The following is a 20,373-nucleotide window of genomic DNA, read 5'->3' on the forward strand; positions in this document are numbered from 1 at the left end:
TCTTTGATTTGAGGACATGCCCTTTGGCTGTGGGAACATATAGGATGTCTGACATGTTATAGACTTATTAATTATCATTATCAGCAAACAACAAATTATTATTATCAAGGCATATTTCATACAAATGTCATGTGTCTGTGTGTCTGTCTACATGGGCGACTTGTTTACCTCTCAGGGTGGGAGCCTTTTCATCCACCAGACTGTGGGCGGAACAAAACACTACGTACCGTCCAGGCGTATGACGTTGCACGCACGTCTTACGTCAACTCAAAATCGAAGTAGATTTCTCCAGGCGTACTCTCTTTATTTTCTGCATTGCAATAAACATTTTGTACATACCTTCTTTAACATGGTTTGTTTGAAACCACGGGAGCTTGCCGCTGTGAAGGAATATCCTTAAGGAATACCTCGTATGGGACCGAAATCTACGCTTCTTTCAGCTAAGCTAACGTTATTGCATCTATTAGCAAAACTTGCTAGCTAAGAAGCTAGCGCTAGCAATTTTTGCTAGCAATCCCTACCCTCCCGTCGAGCTAGCTATGCATTAGCACTTTAGCCTAGCTCGCTAACCAGTGACAACTGACAAAGGTAAACAATACACCTCTTGAGTCTGTTTTATTGTAAATCTCAACTCGCATAACTTTGTCTAGTCAACTAGCGTTAGCTACAACCTGCTGTCGAGTAAAACTGCGTTTTAACCTCCTTGTTTGCAGCGCTAAGATTGTAGCACCAAACGGAGAAAGGGGGCAGCAACAGCGTTAAAGGAAAAACAATACCAATTCTGAGTCTTTCTTCAGTGACTAGGCCGAGAAAGCCAGTGATGGGGAAACGAAGCTTTCTGAAACACTGAATCACTATGAAGCAATTGTGTTGAAAATGCTACACTGTTTCGGAGCATTTGATTCGATCAAAAATGGTGACATCTACTGGCCAAAGCCTGAGTATTGCATTTGTATGGATGGGTTAATTCTGAGACCATGACGAGACAGTCATAATACAAGTGTTTTTTACTGCTGACTCTATTGTTATTTTGTTCAACAACGCGTTTACCGTACAAACGGACCGTTTTAAAACAGATTGTGCGGCTTAATACTGAGGCAGTTTGACAGGAGCATCCTGTGATTGGGCCTGCTTTAGTGTGGTTATTTTTGTGTCATTTTTGGCTGTTTAAGGCAGGTTTAAGACATCTTGATGTGATACTTCTGATTTGAAATGTCGACACTGTGCCTGGCAGTCTTCTTGGAGTGTCACAACACTGAACCAGGCTAACTCTCCCACTGCCAGGTGTAATGTTAGCTTGTTTCAGCTGTTTCACAACAGCTGTCTGCTGACCAGAGCTCAAAGCCAGACACTCAGGTGTGCTTGAATCAAAATTATTTTGTAGGGGTCTGGCTGATTATTTGGGGGCAGATAATCAGCATTTTTCTGATTATATGTATCGCTGTTTTGTGTGTCTGATTGCTGATAAAATGAATACATTTTAAAATGCAGCACTTCGGCTGTGATGCAGCAACCTTTCTCTGTCCACAACACTAATGTCACAAGTAATAGCCGATCAGCACCGAAAAATCCCCAATTGCAAAGTAAGTAGTAGCTAAAGTTATCAAATAAATGAAGTGGAGTTAAAGTGTTAACTAGTAGAAAATGGAAATACTGAAGCAAAGTACAGTGCTTGAGTTAATTGTAGTTGGTTACATTCAATCATTGGGTTTTGTATTTGTATTTGTATCGTTTGAACGATCTCCTGGATTAGTTATAATCCGCATCTGTATGGGCTCTGAAGCAAACATATCGGTTGACCCCTATTAATTTATTACAAGTGGTACCAGTGTTGGCAGTTAGCAGTTTTGGCATGTAACATTGTCCTTGCTGGTTACTGATTATGTTTGTGTTCTACTTTTCTTCAGAAACGGACAACTACTGAATTTTAATTAGCTGTTGTTAATACAGGCTATTGATGACAGCCATTAGTCTTTGGACAGAAGCCTATTTTAGTGTTATGTGTTAAACATTACTTCCAGTGTTACTGACCTGAACTCTTATCTTTTGGATAACATGTTTGGCACACCTTTTGTGAATGAGTTGCGCTTTTATCATTATGATATGACTCAAGCAGCATAAGCACTATTGACAAAAGTTCCTGGGAAGAGATGATTTTTATTAGTAGAAGCTTACCTCAAATGACACCAATGTCACAGTCCTTACTGAGGTTTTCAAGAATTGATGGATGTTTCTTATATGTCATTTTATTTGGAAACCCATAAACGCCTTTTTGTTACTATGGAGACGTTCTAAAACTCCAATTTAATGTCATTTTCCTTATCACTGCCATAATTAGCAAATCATACTAAGTGGAAGTCGTGTGTTTGTCTTTCATGTACCGTATTCTCATACGTTATCTGAAGTAACTTCACTGTGAATTCAGTTTTCCCCTGGCTGATGCTGATGATCCATCTGCATCTTGAATATCATGATTCTTGTCTTTTGCTGTCTGACATGCCGATATGAAAACTTTTTTTACACAACATAATGCAGAAAAATATGCTTGGGGTAATTCATAGTTATTAAACTCCTAGTCAAGTCTATTGCTTCAATGCACTGACATTATTGTTAAACTGTGATATATCCTGTCTCCTTTACATATCTTTGTCACAAATGTTTGATTAACCATATATATATATATATATATATATATATATATATATATATATATATAGATATAGATATAAATATCGGCCTATATATCGATGTAAGAATTTTCATTATCAGCGTCTGCTCCAACGATCCAGTATTGGTTGGGCTCTGCTTGTTTTGCTACTTTGGGGCAGTAAAATGTAGATTGTCAAAGTCTGTCAGCCTTCATGTTTGTGTTTGTGTCATTTTGAATCCATGTCATCTAAGATGTTTCTCTTTCGATTTGATAGGCCACAGATGATGTGATCCTGAACATGCCAGAGTGAAAAAGAGCTTTTCCTTTTTGTGTCATTACCAACTACAATTGACACACACTTTCAACCTCACTTCAATAGACATCTTCCCAGTAATCCACACAGCATCCCTGTTGGCAGTTCTGTCAGCACGTGAACCATGTGAGGGCCCCTCGGTCTAGTCTGAGGGGATCCCAGGACTGTTGCAAATACGACCCCGCTGTGCGGGGTGAGACTGATCCTGTCTGTGTCTGAGAGAGCAGTCTTTACAGTACCCCCCTCCCCATCCACACATTCCTGTTCTCCTTACCGAGGAGACACGCCATGATGTTCCGAGACCAGGTAGGTATCCTCACAGATTGGTTCAAGGGCTGGAATGAGTGTGAACAGACGGTGGCACTGTTGTCCCTCCTGAAGAGGGTGTCCCGCACCCAGGCTCGCTTCTTACACATCTGCCTTGAACACTGGCTGGCAGACTGCACAGAGATCCACATCCTAGAAGCTGAGGCCAACAATGCAGGTAGAGAGTTTTTTTTTTTCACTACTGTTTTATTAACAGTAGTGAATTATCATTCACTACTGTTTCACTCTCTTCCTAAAATTGAAGTCATGTATTAAAGCAGTAATAAAAGATTAATCACTGGCGCAATTCTGTTTGCCCTTTGTCATTAGCAATTGTCAGCCAGTGGCATCAGGAGCCAAAGGAGAAGGTTGTGTCCTTGCTGCTGTCCCATCTGCCTCTGCTGCAGCCACGCAACAGCGAGGCTAAATGTGAGTACATGAAGCTGCTTCAGAAGGTGTTGAGCCACACAATTGAGAGCAGCCTCTTTGTGGAAGAAAGCAGACAGCTGCTATCCTATGCTCTCATCCACCCTGCCACCACGCTGGATGACCGCACCTCTCTGGCCATGTGGCTAAACCACCTGGAAGAGCACCTATCTAGTGGCTATGCACCCAGGGCCCCGTCTAGCCCCTACCACCCGCGCCAGGGCTCAGATGAATGGCCCAGCTCTGCTGAGGGTCTTGACCCCGGCCTTGCCTGGCACGACAAGTCTCCTTCATCCAGCACATCTCCGGCAGGCCAGAACGGACACATGCCTTTCCCAGGTGGGATGTCATCTCCCATCAACAGCAATAACACAGGTACATGTTTGTCACTGAGAAGAATTAGTTTGGTGGGATCATATGGGACCATTATAGACATATTTGCCATATTGTCCATATTCTGGTGTCCCTCATATATTAATTGTTTCCTTTGCCAGGTCTAGGTGGGCAGATGCAGCCCAGCCCTCTGAAGAAGTCCATGTCAGTTATTCCTTCCAGTCCCCAGGCTTGTGGTTCTGAGTGGATTAGCCAGGATGATGCAGGGGGCCGGCAAAACTACATTTCGACAGATCACGCACCCCTCTCCCCCCAGAGCAGCGTGGCCTCCTCAGGCAGTGAGCAGACAGAAGAACAGGGCTCCAGTCGCAACACGTTCCAGGAGGATGGCAGTGGCATGAAAGGTCAGAGTTCATTACCGAACTGAGCCAAGGGCGCTGGTAAAAGCCGTGCACAGCCAACAGCCGAAATCTAACATCATTTTTTTTTGTCCCTCTGTGTGTGTTTGTTTCAGATGTTCCCGCATGGTTGAAGAGTCTCCGCCTTCATAAATATGCATCGCTTTTCTCCCAGATGACCTATGAGGAGATGATGATTCTCACAGAGCAGCACCTGGAGTCGCAGGTTTTTAAGCCTGCCTTATACATACACTAGGGCCTTGCTTTGATTATTCCACCCTCCTTATCAATTGTGAACATTACTGTCCTCAAAACCTGATGATACATCAACACTCAATGAGGCATGAAATTAAGCAACGCACCCCACAGTTATATCGAGGCAGTCACACATACAAATGTGCGATTTAGCCTCTGCCCCTTGGCTTTAATGAAACAAATGGTGATTAGGTTTGTTATTTAGTAACTGTGTAAAATTGCCCTGTGTTCCCACAAGTAGTGACTTTCCTGCTTCACAAGACTTCTTTTTAATTCCTATCTCTCCTTTTCAGAATGTCACCAAAGGAGCACGGCACAAGATCGCCTTGAGTATCCAGAAACTGCGAGAGAGACAGAGTGTGCTCAAGTCTCTAGAAAAGGTAATTCAAGTGGGATGATGTTGTTCTTCTCATGCTAAAAATGCTGTTTTGTCTTACTCAGATTTCACTCTTAATGATCAAAAATGCAATGTAACATTCGAATAGTTTATACAGCATGTGACACTGATGTTGTCATCTAATGGCAGGATATCTTGGAAGGCGGAAACCTGCGTAACGCCCTCCAAGAGCTGCAACAGATCATCATAACACCCATCAAGGCCTACAGCCCACCCAGTGCAGTGCAGATCGCCCCGGACACAGCCGCCGCCCCGGACACAGCCACCCCCACTTCAGACGCCACTAAAACAGGAGCAGACAAAGAGCCGGCCTCAGAGGGCTTCCAGTCCCACAACCCACCTCCTTGTGATGTAGACTCCCCAGCTACACCCATCTCAGACGGCGACATTGCTGGACAGTTCACCCGTGTCATGGGTAAAGGTAAGAATGAGATGTTTTTCCCAGATTCCTGTTGATCACATGTCAATTGAAAAAACATATATATGCTTTTACTACTACTGCTTCCTCAGAACTCCTTATGTCCTTGGACATCAATATATAAACTGTCGCTTTTTTTTCTTTTTGTCAGTGTGCACCCAGCTGCTGGTGTCAAGGCCGGATGAGGAGAATATCAGCTGTTACCTTCAGCTCATTGAGAAGTGTCTAACACACGAGGTGAGACCCTAGAGAGAGAGTTTTTTTCATTTGGTGAACAAAATAAATGATTTGTATGCATTGTTGTAAACACACCTAATGGTAGTCTTATAGCACAAAACAAATACCTCCATTAATATTGAATAATGAAACTACCACATAGACAAATTTACATCATCTAACCGTCTGGAGGTTTTTGTCTTGAAGTAAAGAGTAAAACTTGCCTTTACCTTTTAAAAAAATCACATATTCCAGAAGCATCTGCTGAAACCCAGGTTAATGCTCTTTGAAAATCTGAAGCCTTTCTTCTCTGGCTGTCTCCTTCTATGTGTCAGGCTTTCTCAGAAACACACAAGAAAAGGCTGGTCTCCTGGAAGCAGCAGGTCCTCAAACTGCTCCGCTTGTTCCCTCGGAAAGCTATGCTGGACATGCCTGTGTACCGACAGAAAGGGTGAGCCTCTGCGAGCCCTCTTTTACCTTTGATCTCCCTCTTCAGCGGGGGAGATGTCACGCTAGCTGAATGTTACTTTGTCGCTGCACTCATCCCTGCTGCTTAATTTATTACTTTGATTCTCTTACCCTTCCCTTCTCTCTTTTTTCTCTCTTTTCCTCATTTAAATAATAATTATCATTTCGTATGAACGCAGTGTTAATTTTGGCAGCTTTTTTAGATTTAGTCATAGTCTTAGTCTTTGAATGAAAATGCTTATTAGTTTAAGTCACATTTTAGTCATTTTTATCCTTCATAGTTTTAGTCCACTTTGAGTCATCGCTATTATTAAATGGGTTAGGCTAGTTATAAATGGTACAGCTGCAATATGTTATTTACAAACATTTTTTAACATAACTTAACAGCCATGTTCAACATTTCACTATTAGTGATGATAATGTTGTGATCCAAGAAATGTGGATTAAATTATTACTCTCAACAACAACATAAAAAAATACAGTAGTAACACGAGTAACATATATTTGCCCGCAGTTGTTTTTACAGTATATATATATATATACATACATGGGTTAACGGTTACTATTAGTCAGCTGAATATTCAGGTATGCGTTCATGAATCCTGTCTGAAAAGGTGAAAGCATCATCCTTACTGTCGTTCAGAAAATAGCTAAGTTAGTAGCCTAATTGCTGGATGTAAATATACTTGAGTCTGAGTGTATCTGAAGGACAGTTTGGATGGAGCTTTCACCATGTCAGACAGAATTCATGACCGCATAGCTAAACATTCAGCTAACTAATGGTTACTAACGGCTATCAACCCATGTTTGTATAATTTAATTAACTCTGTTTTGGCTCCTGCGAGCATAACATACCTGAGGAGACAGGCAAACTAGAGGAACTACGAGCTAGGCTGTCTCCCTCTGTATGTGATGTACTTTAGCTAGATGTTTTGAAAGAATGCTTGTGTTCCCGCCCTTACATGCAAAAGACTTGTTGCTCTCTTCGTCATTGCCACTCAGAGCAGGGCGTCTGTGTCTCTGTCTTTGTCGGCATGTGTGTGAAGTGAAGGACAGACAGTGAGAATCTGCCCCGCCCCCTGCACAGGACAGGCTCCGACACAGATCTCTGTTCAGGATTAGGAATAGTGATACATTATATGCAACAATTGCACCATTTGGGGAAAATATCATGCCCATCACTCGTTGGTCTCATCATTGAAAACAAAACATACATTTCGTCATAGTTTTTATTATGAAAGATCTATTTTTAGCTCGTCATCGTCTCATCTTAGTCGTGGAAAAAAAGGTTGTTGACGAACATTTTTCGTTCCTGGTATGAAGAAGCTTCAGCAGTTGTGCATGCACTTTTCTTAACTCACATTGATTTCTAATGTTGCTTTTTGTTTATTGTTTTTTACTCCAGCTGGACCTATGGGTCCAACTCCCTCCCCACAGCAGGCTCTGTGAGTGGAGGTGTAGCGCGGCGGGGCCAGAGGCAGTTCCAGATGACCCCCCGTGGACTCCCAGCCGGGCGCATGGGTCTTCTGAGTCCCAGTGGGATCGGGGGAGCATCTCCACGCCACACACTCGCTAGTCCTGCGCTGGCAGGCCAGGGTAGACAAGTCAGTATTCCTGTGATTGGATGAGCCAGATTTTGACAGGCGTAGCTTGACTTAAATTGTGGATAGACCATATTTGACAGTCAGGGCATGTTTTTTTCATTTTGATGATTTGAGTTGAAGGAAAATTTAGCTAAACGCTGATTACACAGCTTAAAGGTCCAGAGTGTAGGATTTTGTGGCATCTAGTGGGGAGGTTGCAGATTACTACCAACTTAACACCCCTCATCTCAACCTGCGAAAGGCCCTCCAAAGAGCCAGTGTTTACTCTGTGTGTTCTACTGTATAAACGTGGTGATTAGACACTAATGACAACATGACTGTCCCTAAATCATACACACAGGATCTTTTAGTTTTTGTTCTGCATTTTTCTTCAGTATCTCCATTAACTATGTCTGCAGGTAATCCCACGTGATGACTTGCCACAGGAGTCACAATACACCTTAGTAAACATTTGTTCTGAAATGAAAACAAGTGAAAAAAAACTGGAGACTTTGGCAGTTTTAATCAGTACACACCAGACAGTGGACAAGAAAGGCGTTAGGGGCATCGCATTTTGATATGAATTGATCATCATCGTCATAGCTTGAAGAGTTTCTGTTTAATGACTAGCTTAAAGAGAAGCAAACCGTCCAGCCTCCCGGGATGAGTGGCATTTACGTAATGAGAATTTGTGTTTTTCCCTCTATAGAACCTGTGGTTTGCCAACCCCGGGGGCAGTAACAGCATGCCAAGTCAGAGTCGCAGCTCTGTGCAGCGGACCCACTCACTCCCTGTCCACACTTCCCCGCAAACCATGCTCATGTTCCAGCAGCAAGGTACTGTATGAGGTCAAACCTCTTTTATTGTTCATTAACATGCGTGTATGCCCTCACCCACAGTCTGTCCCTGTCCTTGTTTAACTTTTGATTCACTGTATTCTTTGCCACAGTGTAATAACACCTGCCTATCTTTCCTCACTTAATCTCCTGTGTACGTTTTACCACACTAGTGTCACCTACACGTAGCTTATCTAGAAGTCGTTTCATTTTTAAAGTAAAGTGATTTTCAAAATGAAATGGTTAATGGAATAGAGATGATTTGGAAATGACAGATTTGAGTCTGTTAATGGGTTTTGTGAGCAACACAAGCTACACAATTTTGGCTATTTGGCCAGATGCCAAAACAGAGAGCTGCTCTCCCTCTGTGCCAAGGACAAAATAACAAGACAGCTACGCAGTATGTTGCAGTAAACAATCTGTCACCTCGTACGGCATACATAACCTTTTGGTTGCCTTGTTGCTTGTGCCAGATGCCACACACGAGCATTGCAAATTCATCTGTAATGGTCTTGTCATTATTCAACAGAGTCATCATAAGACATTTCCTTAACAGACTATTCTGTGTGAAAGCCAAAACTTCATAACGTAAACAGATGTATGAACCCAGTGACGGTACAGTTTCTATGTTTACAGCTAGGGGCTCTATCTACTTTGTACTGCTGAATTATATAAACAACCCAAAACATGAATAATACAATATTAACTATCATCCATACCAGATGAGTGGAAATACAGCATGTATTAGAAAAGACCCACATGTAAAAAATAATAGACATGTTTCATTTCAACCAGAAGACCTTTAGAAGACCAAAGCAATGTTTCCTGATTACAGCGTGTGATCACTGAACTGTTTAGCTTGTTCAGTTCATGCCGGACTGTTCAAATATTACTTTTTAATGCAGTGACACATAACAGTGAGGAAAAACAAGGTCATATTCTGACCACAGGACTGATGTGTTGTTTATAGCACCTTTTTCTGTAAACAGTACCGCGGTTAGTTGAACTGACATGTCTCACGCCCGCACGCCACGCCACGGACACGATATCGTCTAGGTGTTTGTTTATTTTGAATTTTTTGACTATTAAATTGGGCAGTATAGAAGCAGACAGAGAGGAGGGTGTGACACGCAACACGGGTCCTCAGCTGGAAGTGAACTTAGGATGTTGCAAACATGTGGCACCTCCCAACCACTTGGTAATCAAGACACCCCTTGCTGATTTTTAATATGAATTTTAGTGAATATATCATAGACCTTCACTACAAATGATCTTATAAAGTCTTCTTACAGATTTTAGGAATCTATGTTAACTCTAATAGAGTATAGTAAACCAAGGAATGCAGAGAGCAGATAAAAGTAGACCAAAAAATAAGCTAAATACTCAAAGGAGTTCACTCGGATGATCTCCAGTTATTTTCTACTTTTCTGTTCTGTTGAAAGATTTGTTTTGTCTCTTTATTGAGAAATACAAGCATTACAGCGTAGTCCGGCCGTGTATTCTTCTGGGCACTCCAAATGATCCAATTTAAAGCTGACTAGCTCATCACTGCACAGTATTATAGTTTAAGTATGAAAATCAGTCAAGGGTCAAATTAAACACCAAAGTGGTCATCGCTGGCTTCCATATTAGTGATGGGAATTTGGCTCCACTAACATAAAGATCCGTCTCTTTCGGGTCCAAAGCGGCTCTTCATTTAGTGCCACTTCTGGCTTTTACAGTTCAGACAGATTTAGCAATGTTTGACTGATGATGGGTATGTGTTCACACATCACTTAAATTATTCAATATTAATATAATAAACCTTATAAATTCCACAATACCAATCATGTATGTATGTATAAAAACCTTTTAATAATGTAAAAACATCAAACACTGTGATTTGTATGTTGGCAACCAGCGCAACATTTCAGTCTCACCATGCTTGGGTGGAACTTATTCCATATTGTATTGATTTTTTTCGTTTTTCGTATTATTTTTTATTGCCCCTGCATCCGCTTGAGACATATTGCAGTTTACACCTATAAAAATCGGAGTACACATCCTTAATGTGTCTCGAATGGCCACTTGTGATCACATTCTGGTTTATAAGCAGGTGAAATCTAAGCTGAGACTCAGACTGAACACAAAATGCACATTTTAGCCACAGAGGAGGTGATGTCACACCTCACCTCAGTGAAAATTCTCTCACCCAGTTGTATGTGCAGTCAAACTACATTTACATCAGACAGCATCCTGTCACACTGCAAATTATTTTGCACTGTAGCTTCAGCCTGATCATATATGGCACATTTATTTTAAGGAAATGTGTGAACAGCGCAGCACACTTTTGATATCATGAAAACAGTGAGATCGTGCTTGCTCTTTATAGATGAGCTGCACATAGTTCGGTTCTGCACGTTACCAAAAGCCATTGTCATTTTACATAAAGAAATATGTTTTATTGCATTACATTAACATAACTATTATTCTCAAGCCCACATAAATTAGACATTTTCCTTTATTTAAAGTGTAGTACGGCAAAGTAAACCTCTTTTGACATTATCTACAGAGAGAAAAATACAGAGTTGCTTGTGTTTTTGTGAGTGTTATTAAAAATGGAAATCCTGACAGTGATATAAACCATAATCTTCCTGTGGACTGACACTGCTTTTACTCATTTCCTCAGAATGCCAAGTTCCAGGTGCTGACCTGGAGATCAACCCCACGCTGGAGTCACTGTGCCTCAGTATGACAGAGCATGCCTTAGGGGGTAAGTGTCCTTAGCAGCCTGGGACTAAACAAGCCACTGCCTGGCAAACCTCACACAACCACCAACCAGAAAACAACACCTTATTATAGCTGTGCAAAGTGAGAGAGGACTTATGAATGCTTTGTGTCCATCAGGGAGAGCAGTACATACTTATTTGTTCACACACGACTTGATGGAAAAAGTCTGTTGACTTTTATCATCATTTTTCATTCGTACTATTTGTGTATTAAAATTAGTTTTGTTAAAAACAACTAATACCGTTAGTCGAGTCACAGTCAGGTTTCTCTAGCAGACAGAGATGCAAACATACCTCTGTGTGGTGGTATGGTGCACCAGCGTCATCATGTCAAATAAGTGTGATGGGACAGCTCACACCAAAATCAAAAGTACTTATTTTTAGCCCACCAAGGTTTCGCTACAGCAGCGTCTCTTTCCAGAAATCTTGACCTAGCTCCTCAAGATAATCCACAGACCTATGTGTGAGCAGTTTAATGTAGGAGCTATGTTCTTTCTACCAAACTACACCTGCCAACCGTACCCCCACACACAGGGAAGCGTGCATCTACTCATGGACGAGAGGCTAGCTAACTAAGCTAACAAAGCAAGCTAACATTACAGCTCAGCAGGACGCCATTAAGGTAAAGCATGGGTAGATGCACGCTTTATTCTGGGCGGTGATATGGTACAAAATACGCATTTTTGATTTGGGGGTGAACTGTCCCTTTAAGGCTTTGTTGCTCTGTATTAGTTTACTGTGTCTTGCGTTTACTGTATCTGAAGTAGAAAGGTGTCGCTGCTACATGAATTGTTCTTTGTGTTACATGGAATTCAAGGCATTAGCTCTATTTTCCTTCCTTTCTAAGAGACAGATAAGGTTACTGATGTCTTTTTGTGTCTGTGTGTACAATCTGAAAGTGTCCTGTTCACTTTTACTTACATGTGCAGTCATGGCTGATGAACAAATCTATATTTTGGAAAAAGAAGATAATTGTGTGAATATGGTATCTACTTTCCATTCTGCAGTGGGGTATATTCTCCCAACTTGTGGAAGGAGCTGCTACTTATCCAGAAATATATCTAATAAAGATAAAATACGCTCAATAAGTTCAATGGATGGCATACCATAAAAATACATGAAAGGCACTGCAATGAATGTCAAAATTCATGGACACATTTTAAAAAGGCATCAATAACTTTATCTGCCCTTGGGGAAAAGAAGGAAAAGGAGTAAAACTCTCTTCTAAGGTGACTTAAGGATGAAATGTGAGTGGTGCACTATATATTCTGGTTGTAAATGTCTTGAAACATATTTATCTTCAATCTCCTCCTCAGATGGAACGGACCGGACATCAACAATATGAAAAGAAGAAAGGAAAAATACACTTCAGTCGAGGCCTGTTAAGTTCCTCATCACCCAGCACAAAGATATACGTATGCTTAAGAAAACCAGGCAAAGCAGTCACTACAAAATGACAAAAAAAAAAAAAACTGTGTATATGTTCTCTAATATTTTTGTACTTTATTATATACAACTAAGTTTATTAAAAATGGAATACAGATGATTATTATATTGCAGGACAGAGGAAAACAAAGCAAACTGTTCCATGTCACCTGCAGGACTGTGACATGACGTGCAGAGGCTCAGTTTGCCGTGGTCTGAGAGAAAAACGGTGGATTGGTGCTGTCTTAAAGGGGCTCTGCCCTGAGTTACTCTTCTTTTTCCTCCTGCCTTGGAGCAAGGCTTCCTTCCAGAACACACTGACAGCCACAGCCCCTGCACCACATAATGTGTAGATTCAGAAAATTCCCAGCCAGAAGTAAGGCACTTTTTACTAAATTATCTCTAAAGTGTAATTGGCCCTAGGATTCACATTCACTGAGGTTTCACTTGTAGACAGGTGTTGAAATACAGATACAATACACTTCCTAGCCACTCTAATTGTTCTGTAAGCAGTGCTTGTAAGGGCTTGTGTTAGCCGAAACTTTAGCAGCTTTCCTTGATTGCTTTGATCCTTTCTAAAGAACGTGTTTTTGTGGCAAAGGGAGGAGCAAAAAGGATCGAGGAAAAGCTTGTAATTCAACCGTTTGGCACACCGTTTGTCTCGGTTGCCCCCCCCCCGATCACATAATCCAAGTAGAAGTGACTGTCCTCCTCTAAACGTCTACAAAGCCAAAGAGAAGGGTTGTGCGATTGTTAATTTGAGAAGGATATTTGTAGTGAAATGCAACAGAATGGTATAATTTTTTAACAAACAACAGCAGTTTGAAGAATTTATGCCAGCTGCAATTTGTCTGTTATTTTATGCCCTACTTCATAAATGATGATGAATCTCATTTTGTGCCGAGGAATCCCCAAAGGGGGTGAATAAGGGCTGGTGAGGTTCGTACTCTGCGAGAGCTGATTTGATATTGAATTGATAGAAATGAGGCGGGTAGAGTGTTTTCAATTTACACTCTAATTCTGGGTGAGAAAACTAAATGAAACCCATCTCAACCCTCTGCCCCCCCCCACCCTTATGATTGGCTCTGGAAAATGAAGCTTGATCTTGTAATAAATGCTCGGCAGCGCAGCCGCCTCACCCTCGCAGCGCCCTCTTCCTCAAACGGCCGACGTGACGATTTGATGAATCATTCTTTTCAAGGTGCTTGACGATGTCCATACTTTCTGTTCGTGTCTCAATGTGTTTCAGTCTCAGAACCCTAACATTATCATGTGGTATCAGTGTTGAATCAAAAAAAAAAAAACTGTCTTATACAGCCTCTGTCTTTGAATGTGGCAGAGCGGAGGTGCATGTATGTGTAATATGGTCTTAACTCTCGGATCACTTTGGGTTGCATCATAAGGCAGGGATAACCATTCACTTTTTATTTCAGCAGAGCCATAGGAGGTCTGTCTAGTAAAGATGGTTATTTACAGATTATCTTTTCCAATTGTATTTTTTACTCTCCCTTGATATTGATAACTTATGCTTATTTTCTATAATCGCATGTTTTGCCACACTAATACAGCACTGTTGTAGATAGAGGACATGATGGTTGATGGTGCCCAGAGTCACCTACAGCTACAGAGCAGAAATCTTTGCAACTAATGTTGTATGTTTATATCGCCTAAATGTCACTGTTTACATCTCTCTGGCATAATGCCCAATTCATGTTATGTGATGTCATGAATACTCCATTGTCTCACTATGTAACACATTAAAGAACTGACGCCTTCTCGCACATGAGCTGGGCTGGGTAGAGCCTGAAAAACAAAAGCCTTCTACCCCTCTAATCCACGGACTCCGTACGAGTCTCAGTAGATTTTTTTCAAGTGATAACTTTATGAGGCATGTAACGCCTGCTTTTTCTGGTCATGCGGTGACGAGCGAGAAATAGCTTTCCTGGCCTTTGTGATTGAACTGTTAGCTGTCATGTCCTGATAAACTCTTCATGTGGTGCCTGAAATGCACAGCTCCAGCATCCTCAATACGTTGATTTAATGGTCTTGAGTAGTATTCTAGTCATGGATTTCTTCAGAGCAGGCTCTTGGATAGATCTGACTTACTAAAAGCATCACACTCATGCCCGCAAAAGGACTCCTGTGAGTTAACAATGCTGACAAACTTTAAGACTCGGCTATCTTATTTTTAACTACTCACTATACTGTATATCAATTGTGTTATGTTACAAATGGCTCAGATTGTCCTTTTCATAGCCTCTGTAGCTTTGAACAGCCTATGTATAGCTGCAAATAGACACAGAGGTACAGTGCAGCAGATTTTCTGCAAGTGTCTGTGCATAGTGAGGATGCAGCAGGGGATGACGATGCTTATCTGAGCCACAAATTATGTGATTATGAGTAAACTGAACACTAATAAAAGGCCAAGGAATATGTTTACTCCATGTTTACATTCCAGTGATGCATGAAATGGGTTGGGAAATGCACTTCATTGAGTTCAGCCTTGTGTGTTTTTCACATACCAAGCATCCACTAGGAGGTACAGAGCCTGTGTCATATGGAGACTTCTCACCAAGTGGTCCCCAAGGTCATAAAAAATGTCCCTGCCAGGCTTAATTATTGAATCAGTGCAGCCGGCTGTAGGCTACACTGCATTCATTTTGTCTTGTACAATTTATATTTAATTCTGATGACTCCCCAGACATTTTCTAATATTTTATGAACCTTTTTTGCATCCCATGCTTACTCTCTACTTTTTTACTGTCACTCGTGTGTGTGAATGGTCTGAAGTGCAGCATCCGTCGGATCATTGACAGTCCAAATAAAGGGGTTCAGTTCTTTTGCAACTTTACTTGTGGTTTGTGTTTGTCTCTGTTCACTCTGTCACACGCTGGAGACGCATTTTTAGCAGCTGACAAAACAGTTGTTTCGTTGTCCTCACCTGTCAGGCTGCTCACATCCTCTTATGTTGCGCTGCTACCGAAGAAATTACTCCCCAATTACTTTTTACTTCCGGGTTGCACGGTCTCAGCTTCATTACTCAAGCTAATATGAGCTAGCCGCCTTTTTGTTAGCGTCATTAGTTTATCTAAGAAGAAACAGGAGCTCTTTCGTCGAGAAACTTCATAACAACTGCCTAGGTATGTGTTACGACTGAGAAAGAGGGACATAAGTTGTCATAAATACAACTTAACCGTTCCTCCAACAGTAAAGAGTATCCAAGTTAGCATATAGCTAGCTAGCCGCGCTGCTAACGTAGCCTACCGACCACAAACAGCTGCTTGCTAACGATGTTAGCTTGCTAGCTAACGTTAATGTTATCGCTTGATAGTTTTCACCGCAGAAGGTCGGTTTGTCTTGAGAATTTGACATCTTGCTCAAATTAAACGCAAGCTAACGTTAGCTTAAACTGTAGTGGGAGAAAGTTAGTTCTTCTGATAGACCACCCACTTTTTCCGATAATAGTTGACGTGATTTGAGAAAAGATAGAGCCTAATCCCCGAGAGTGAGCAAAGCTTGATCTTTTTCAAGACAAAAAGAGGATTAGGGTTGACATAAAAACTGGGTTAAAACGGAGAAAACTTCGGCTGATCAGAGCTGTACTTCTCTGTCAACTTACTTTTTTAACCGCAGTCAAAACTGCTAGCTAACTAGCTAGGCGACGCTAACTGTTGTGTAGTAGGTCTTTTACGAGTTTGTCACTGCCTCACGGTCGCTTGAGTTATAAAATTATGGAGGTAACATAACTTGTATAAAGTTAAAAGATGCTCCAGATCATAGGGAATCTGTGTGAAGAGCATTATAGCCAGCTAATGTTACTTTCAGAAGAAGTGGATGGTTTAAGCTAACCAGTCGTCAAGCACACCTTCTCTGTAAACATTATTTGTGTTGAGCTTTTACAGACAGTTTATCAGGTGTGTTTTCTGATCAAAAGCAGGATACAACGTTATCGGGTCACAAGGAGTGAGAATGGACCCGAGTAACAACTTTGCTAAAAGCTTGGATAAGCTAACATGCAAGGCCTGATAACTTTTCTCAGCACAGGGCAGCTTTCTCCTGGAGCCAGAGGCCACAGAAGCGACCCAGTAATGTGATTAATCAGACTGGAAGTTGGGCCTGTACTGGCTGTGGTGTTTGCTTCCTTTACTTCCCTAATAGGCCTTAAATTCAAACGTTTCCCTCATGTAGATGAGTCAAAGTATCTTCAAAACATTAGAAATGCCTCCAAAGTTTAATGTCACACAATTCAAAAACACAAAAAACAACTTACAAAATGACTTTCAAGTTTAATAAACTATAGCTGAAACAATAAGGGAAACGGATAATTAATTTGCAGCTGTTTATAAGCAGAAATGACAGAAAATGAACTGGGTCCAGCTGTTGAAATGTGAATCTTTACTTGTTTTTTTCCTCCTATCGTCTGTTCATTTTAATCTGGATACATTTAGAGCATTTTTGATTACATTATGGACTTAGAAAGATTAGTGTATTAATCAAGAAAATAGACGACCGATTATATGTTGATGAGAACAATCATCAGTCGGAGCTCGTAAATCGACACCTCTCTAAAACAGTGTAAACATAAATTGAAAGTTATGATCTTGATGAAGGTAGAATTAAGAGCAGAGCTCATCTGCTAGTTTGCACCAACACTTTTCACTCTGTCAGCAATGTAAAGGAGTATATCCTTAGATTAAAAAACACATTTCAAACAGGAATAGAAATGAGGTATAGCCCTGCGTGTGTTTTGGGAGGAGAAGCCTCCCTTGTAGTAAAGGTCAGGTTAATTAGTAAATGTATTGTGATTCATTCACAGAGTTAGACAAAGGTTAGGATTAGAGAAATCAATATCTTAGCAGACTGTGACACCAGTGACGGCTACACCAAAAGTGTATCCAGTAAACTAGCACCTGGGTGAAGTTTTTACAGAGTTATTACAGGATTTAAGCAGCACTCTCATTTTGTTTTGCAGGTTGTTTTCACTCTGACACGATGACTGAGCAATGACGGTGACGTTGTGAACGAGCGATGTGGATGGAAGACTCCTTACCAAAAGCTAACTGCAGTTACACGTCATCCCTCAGCAACTCCCTGGAGTGGTGCTACTGTTGCTGTTTCACACGTAATCCATCATGTCATTACCAAAGGAGTCAGGGAACCGAGGGAAAGATCGAGAGAGGGGGGCCCGTCCCAAGGTGAGACAGAGCCGATCGGAGGAGAGACGAGATGCAGGCAGTGGGCGGAAAGGTGGAAAGGGGAAGAAAAAATGCCTCGCCTCCCATGAACCAGCAGTCGAGAGGCCTGTCAGTGACGGCTTTGAGTATGGCGAGCTGCTGAGTGACCTGGAGAACAGGGACCAATCTTCCTCCTCTCCTCTGAAGGAGAGTTGGAGATGGCAGGGTTTGGAAGCCCCTGCCTCATTACTTGGACAAGAACGGGTAACAGCCAGACCAGGACTGGGATCAGTTAGCTCTGCTACAGAGTTATCTGGACCCAATGAAGGCGAGGGTAGAGGCTCAAGCAGCAGTCGCACCCTCCGGCAGAAAATCCAAGATGCAATGGGCCAGTGTTTCCCAATAAAGACCCACACCACAACCGCACCAGCACCAACTCCCCAGGCTCTTTCATCATCGTCATCTGCTTGTGCCTCCTCAAGGCGCAAGATCCATCTCAGTGAGTTGATGTTGGATGACTGCCCTTTCCCCGTAGGGTCCGAGCTGGCTCAGAAGTGGTATCTCATTAAACAGCACACAGCGCCCATTACCCAGCCACCCATGCTTGATTCTGCAGTAGTGTGCAGTCCCCCTACTTCAGCCATGGCTACTGTGGTGGAGGACGTAGACGACAGGTTGCGAGAGCGCAGGCGCATCAGCATCGAGCAAGGTGTTGAGCCACCACCCAACGCAGAGATCCACACGTTTGAGGTGACGGCCCAAATTAACCCCCTCTACAAGCACGGCCCTAAACTGGCTCACGGTATGAATGAGCTATCCGGGGCTGACAGAGCCTCAGTTCAACAGCAACAACAGATTCTTCTCCAAAGACAGCAGCAGCACCAGCTCCTACTGCAGAGCTGTTTAGACACCCTGGATGAGGTGGTGGCCTCAGCCTCAGCCGCAGCCTCAGCTTCAGCCGCAGCCTCAGCCGCAGCCGCAGCCTCAGCCTCAGCCTCAGCTCTAGCTGCAGCCTCAGCCTCAGTCTCAGCCTCTGCCTCTGCCTCTGCCTCTGCCTCTGTCTCTGTCCTCGCCTGTGATACTATTCCAGATCCTCTGGTTGACCCAGAGGTGACAGCGACCAGCATGCCCTCTGGGGCTGTACTTCCTCAGACTGAGCATCAAAAATCTCACGACGGCTACCGCATTCACACTCAGATTGATTACATTCACTGTCTAGTTCCAGACCTGCTGCAGATCACCAACCTCCCGTGCTACTGGGGGGTCATGGACCGCTACGAGGCAGAGACGCTGCTGGAGGGGAAGCCCGAAGGCACCTTCCTCCTACGTGACTCTGCCCAGGAAGACTACCTCTTCTCCGTTAGCTTCCGCCGCTACGGCCGCTCGCTGCACGCACGCATTGAACAGTGGAACCACAACTTTAGCTTCGACGTGCACGACCCCAGCGTCTTCCACGCTCCCACTGTCACGGGATTACTAGAGCACTACAAGGACCCCAACTCTTGCATGTTCTTCGAGCCCCTGCTGTCCAACCCCATTCACCGCACACAACCGTTTTCTCTGCAACACATTTGCAGAGCGGCCATCAGCAGCTGCACCACCTACGATGGCATTAACATGCTTCCCATTCCGAATGCTTTGAAAAAGCACCTGAAAGAGTACCACTATAAGCAGAGAGTACGTGTACGGCGAATGGACACCTGGTGGGAATGAAGGACAACAGAAAAATTATCTAAAAGTCACTATTAAATAGATTTTAACACACGTTTCTGGACTGAACGAAACACTCTATCTGGCTGTATTAACCTCCACTACACTGTACTTATTTATTTTACTCCTGCTGTACATGTTTTAGCAAATTGTACTAAACTACACTGAGACGCCATGTAATCTCACTGATCTTGTACACTCAAAGTTCTCTACGCTCAAATTAAACAAACTTATTTAGATGTGTTGTTCAGATCACTCCCCTCACACATCATGTGTTTTCAAGTGTGACTAAATCAGCTTAATTATCAGATGATAGGGGTAGGTGTCCTAGTGTGAATCGAGATGATTATAATCGAGTTGTTCATCAGTCACGTGCTGAGAAGGTGGAACACATACCGACAAGGTTCCTTCTCGTTACCGAGGTGTGGAAGTGTTGCACGTCTGCAGCATTAATTATTGTTTCCCACATTGAGCCCTGGATTGACTGTAAGGGGTGGGTGCATATGCTACCTGTTCTTATTTAGAAAAAGGAGACGGCTTGACCCAGAATAGATTTGTGCGTTCACGCGTTGATATCACGATTACATGCGCCCCATTAGTTTGGTTTAATTGCAAGGAAAGATGTTGCACAACTAGCAGTAAATGAATGTCTCATTCTGAGATTCTGTGTCATTCAGCTGCTTTGTTTTCAGCCTAC

General features: G+C 42.4%; 2 protein-coding genes across 2 annotated transcripts; both read left to right on the forward strand.

Annotated features, from left to right (window-relative positions):
* The first annotated feature begins 74 nt into the window (after positions 1 to 74).
* On the forward strand, positions 75 to 15,643 carry samd4b (sterile alpha motif domain containing 4B). Its single transcript, XM_084351876.1, has 13 exons — positions 75 to 588; positions 2,925 to 3,447; positions 3,600 to 4,070; positions 4,190 to 4,432; positions 4,543 to 4,652; positions 4,975 to 5,061; positions 5,208 to 5,499; positions 5,648 to 5,733; positions 6,048 to 6,163; positions 7,586 to 7,784; positions 8,473 to 8,599; positions 11,268 to 11,351; positions 12,684 to 15,643. The coding sequence occupies exons 2-13, from the start codon at positions 3,252 to 3,254 to the stop codon at positions 12,710 to 12,712; spliced, it is 2,040 nt and encodes a 679-aa protein (XP_084208002.1). The 5' UTR covers positions 75 to 588; positions 2,925 to 3,251; the 3' UTR covers positions 12,713 to 15,643.
* Positions 15,644 to 15,714: 71 nt separating this feature from the next.
* socs9 (suppressor of cytokine signaling 9) lies at positions 15,715 to 19,915 on the forward strand. Its single transcript, XM_084351877.1, has 2 exons — positions 15,715 to 15,932; positions 17,765 to 19,915. The coding sequence occupies exon 2, from the start codon at positions 17,925 to 17,927 to the stop codon at positions 19,677 to 19,679; it is 1,755 nt and encodes a 584-aa protein (XP_084208003.1). The 5' UTR covers positions 15,715 to 15,932; positions 17,765 to 17,924; the 3' UTR covers positions 19,680 to 19,915.
* Positions 19,916 to 20,373: the final 458 nt, after the last annotated feature.

Source organism: Pagrus pagrus, assembly GCF_965226575.1.
Source record: "Pagrus pagrus genome assembly, chromosome: 4".
In the NCBI taxonomy this organism is placed as follows: domain Eukaryota; kingdom Metazoa; phylum Chordata; class Actinopteri; order Spariformes; family Sparidae; genus Pagrus; species Pagrus pagrus.

Coding starts and splice junctions, on each gene's coding strand:
- samd4b (XM_084351876.1), top strand. CDS start 3,252: ATGATGTTCCGAGACCAGGTAGGTATCCTCACAGATTGGTTCAAGGGC. Junction 3,448..3,599: donor AGCTGAGGCCAACAATGCAG/GTAGAGAGTTTT, acceptor CTTTGTCATTAG/CAATTGTCAGCCAGTGGCAT. Junction 5,734..6,047: donor AGAAGTGTCTAACACACGAG/GTGAGACCCTAG, acceptor TCTATGTGTCAG/GCTTTCTCAGAAACACACAA.
- socs9 (XM_084351877.1), top strand. CDS start 17,925: ATGTCATTACCAAAGGAGTCAGGGAACCGAGGGAAAGATCGAGAGAGG.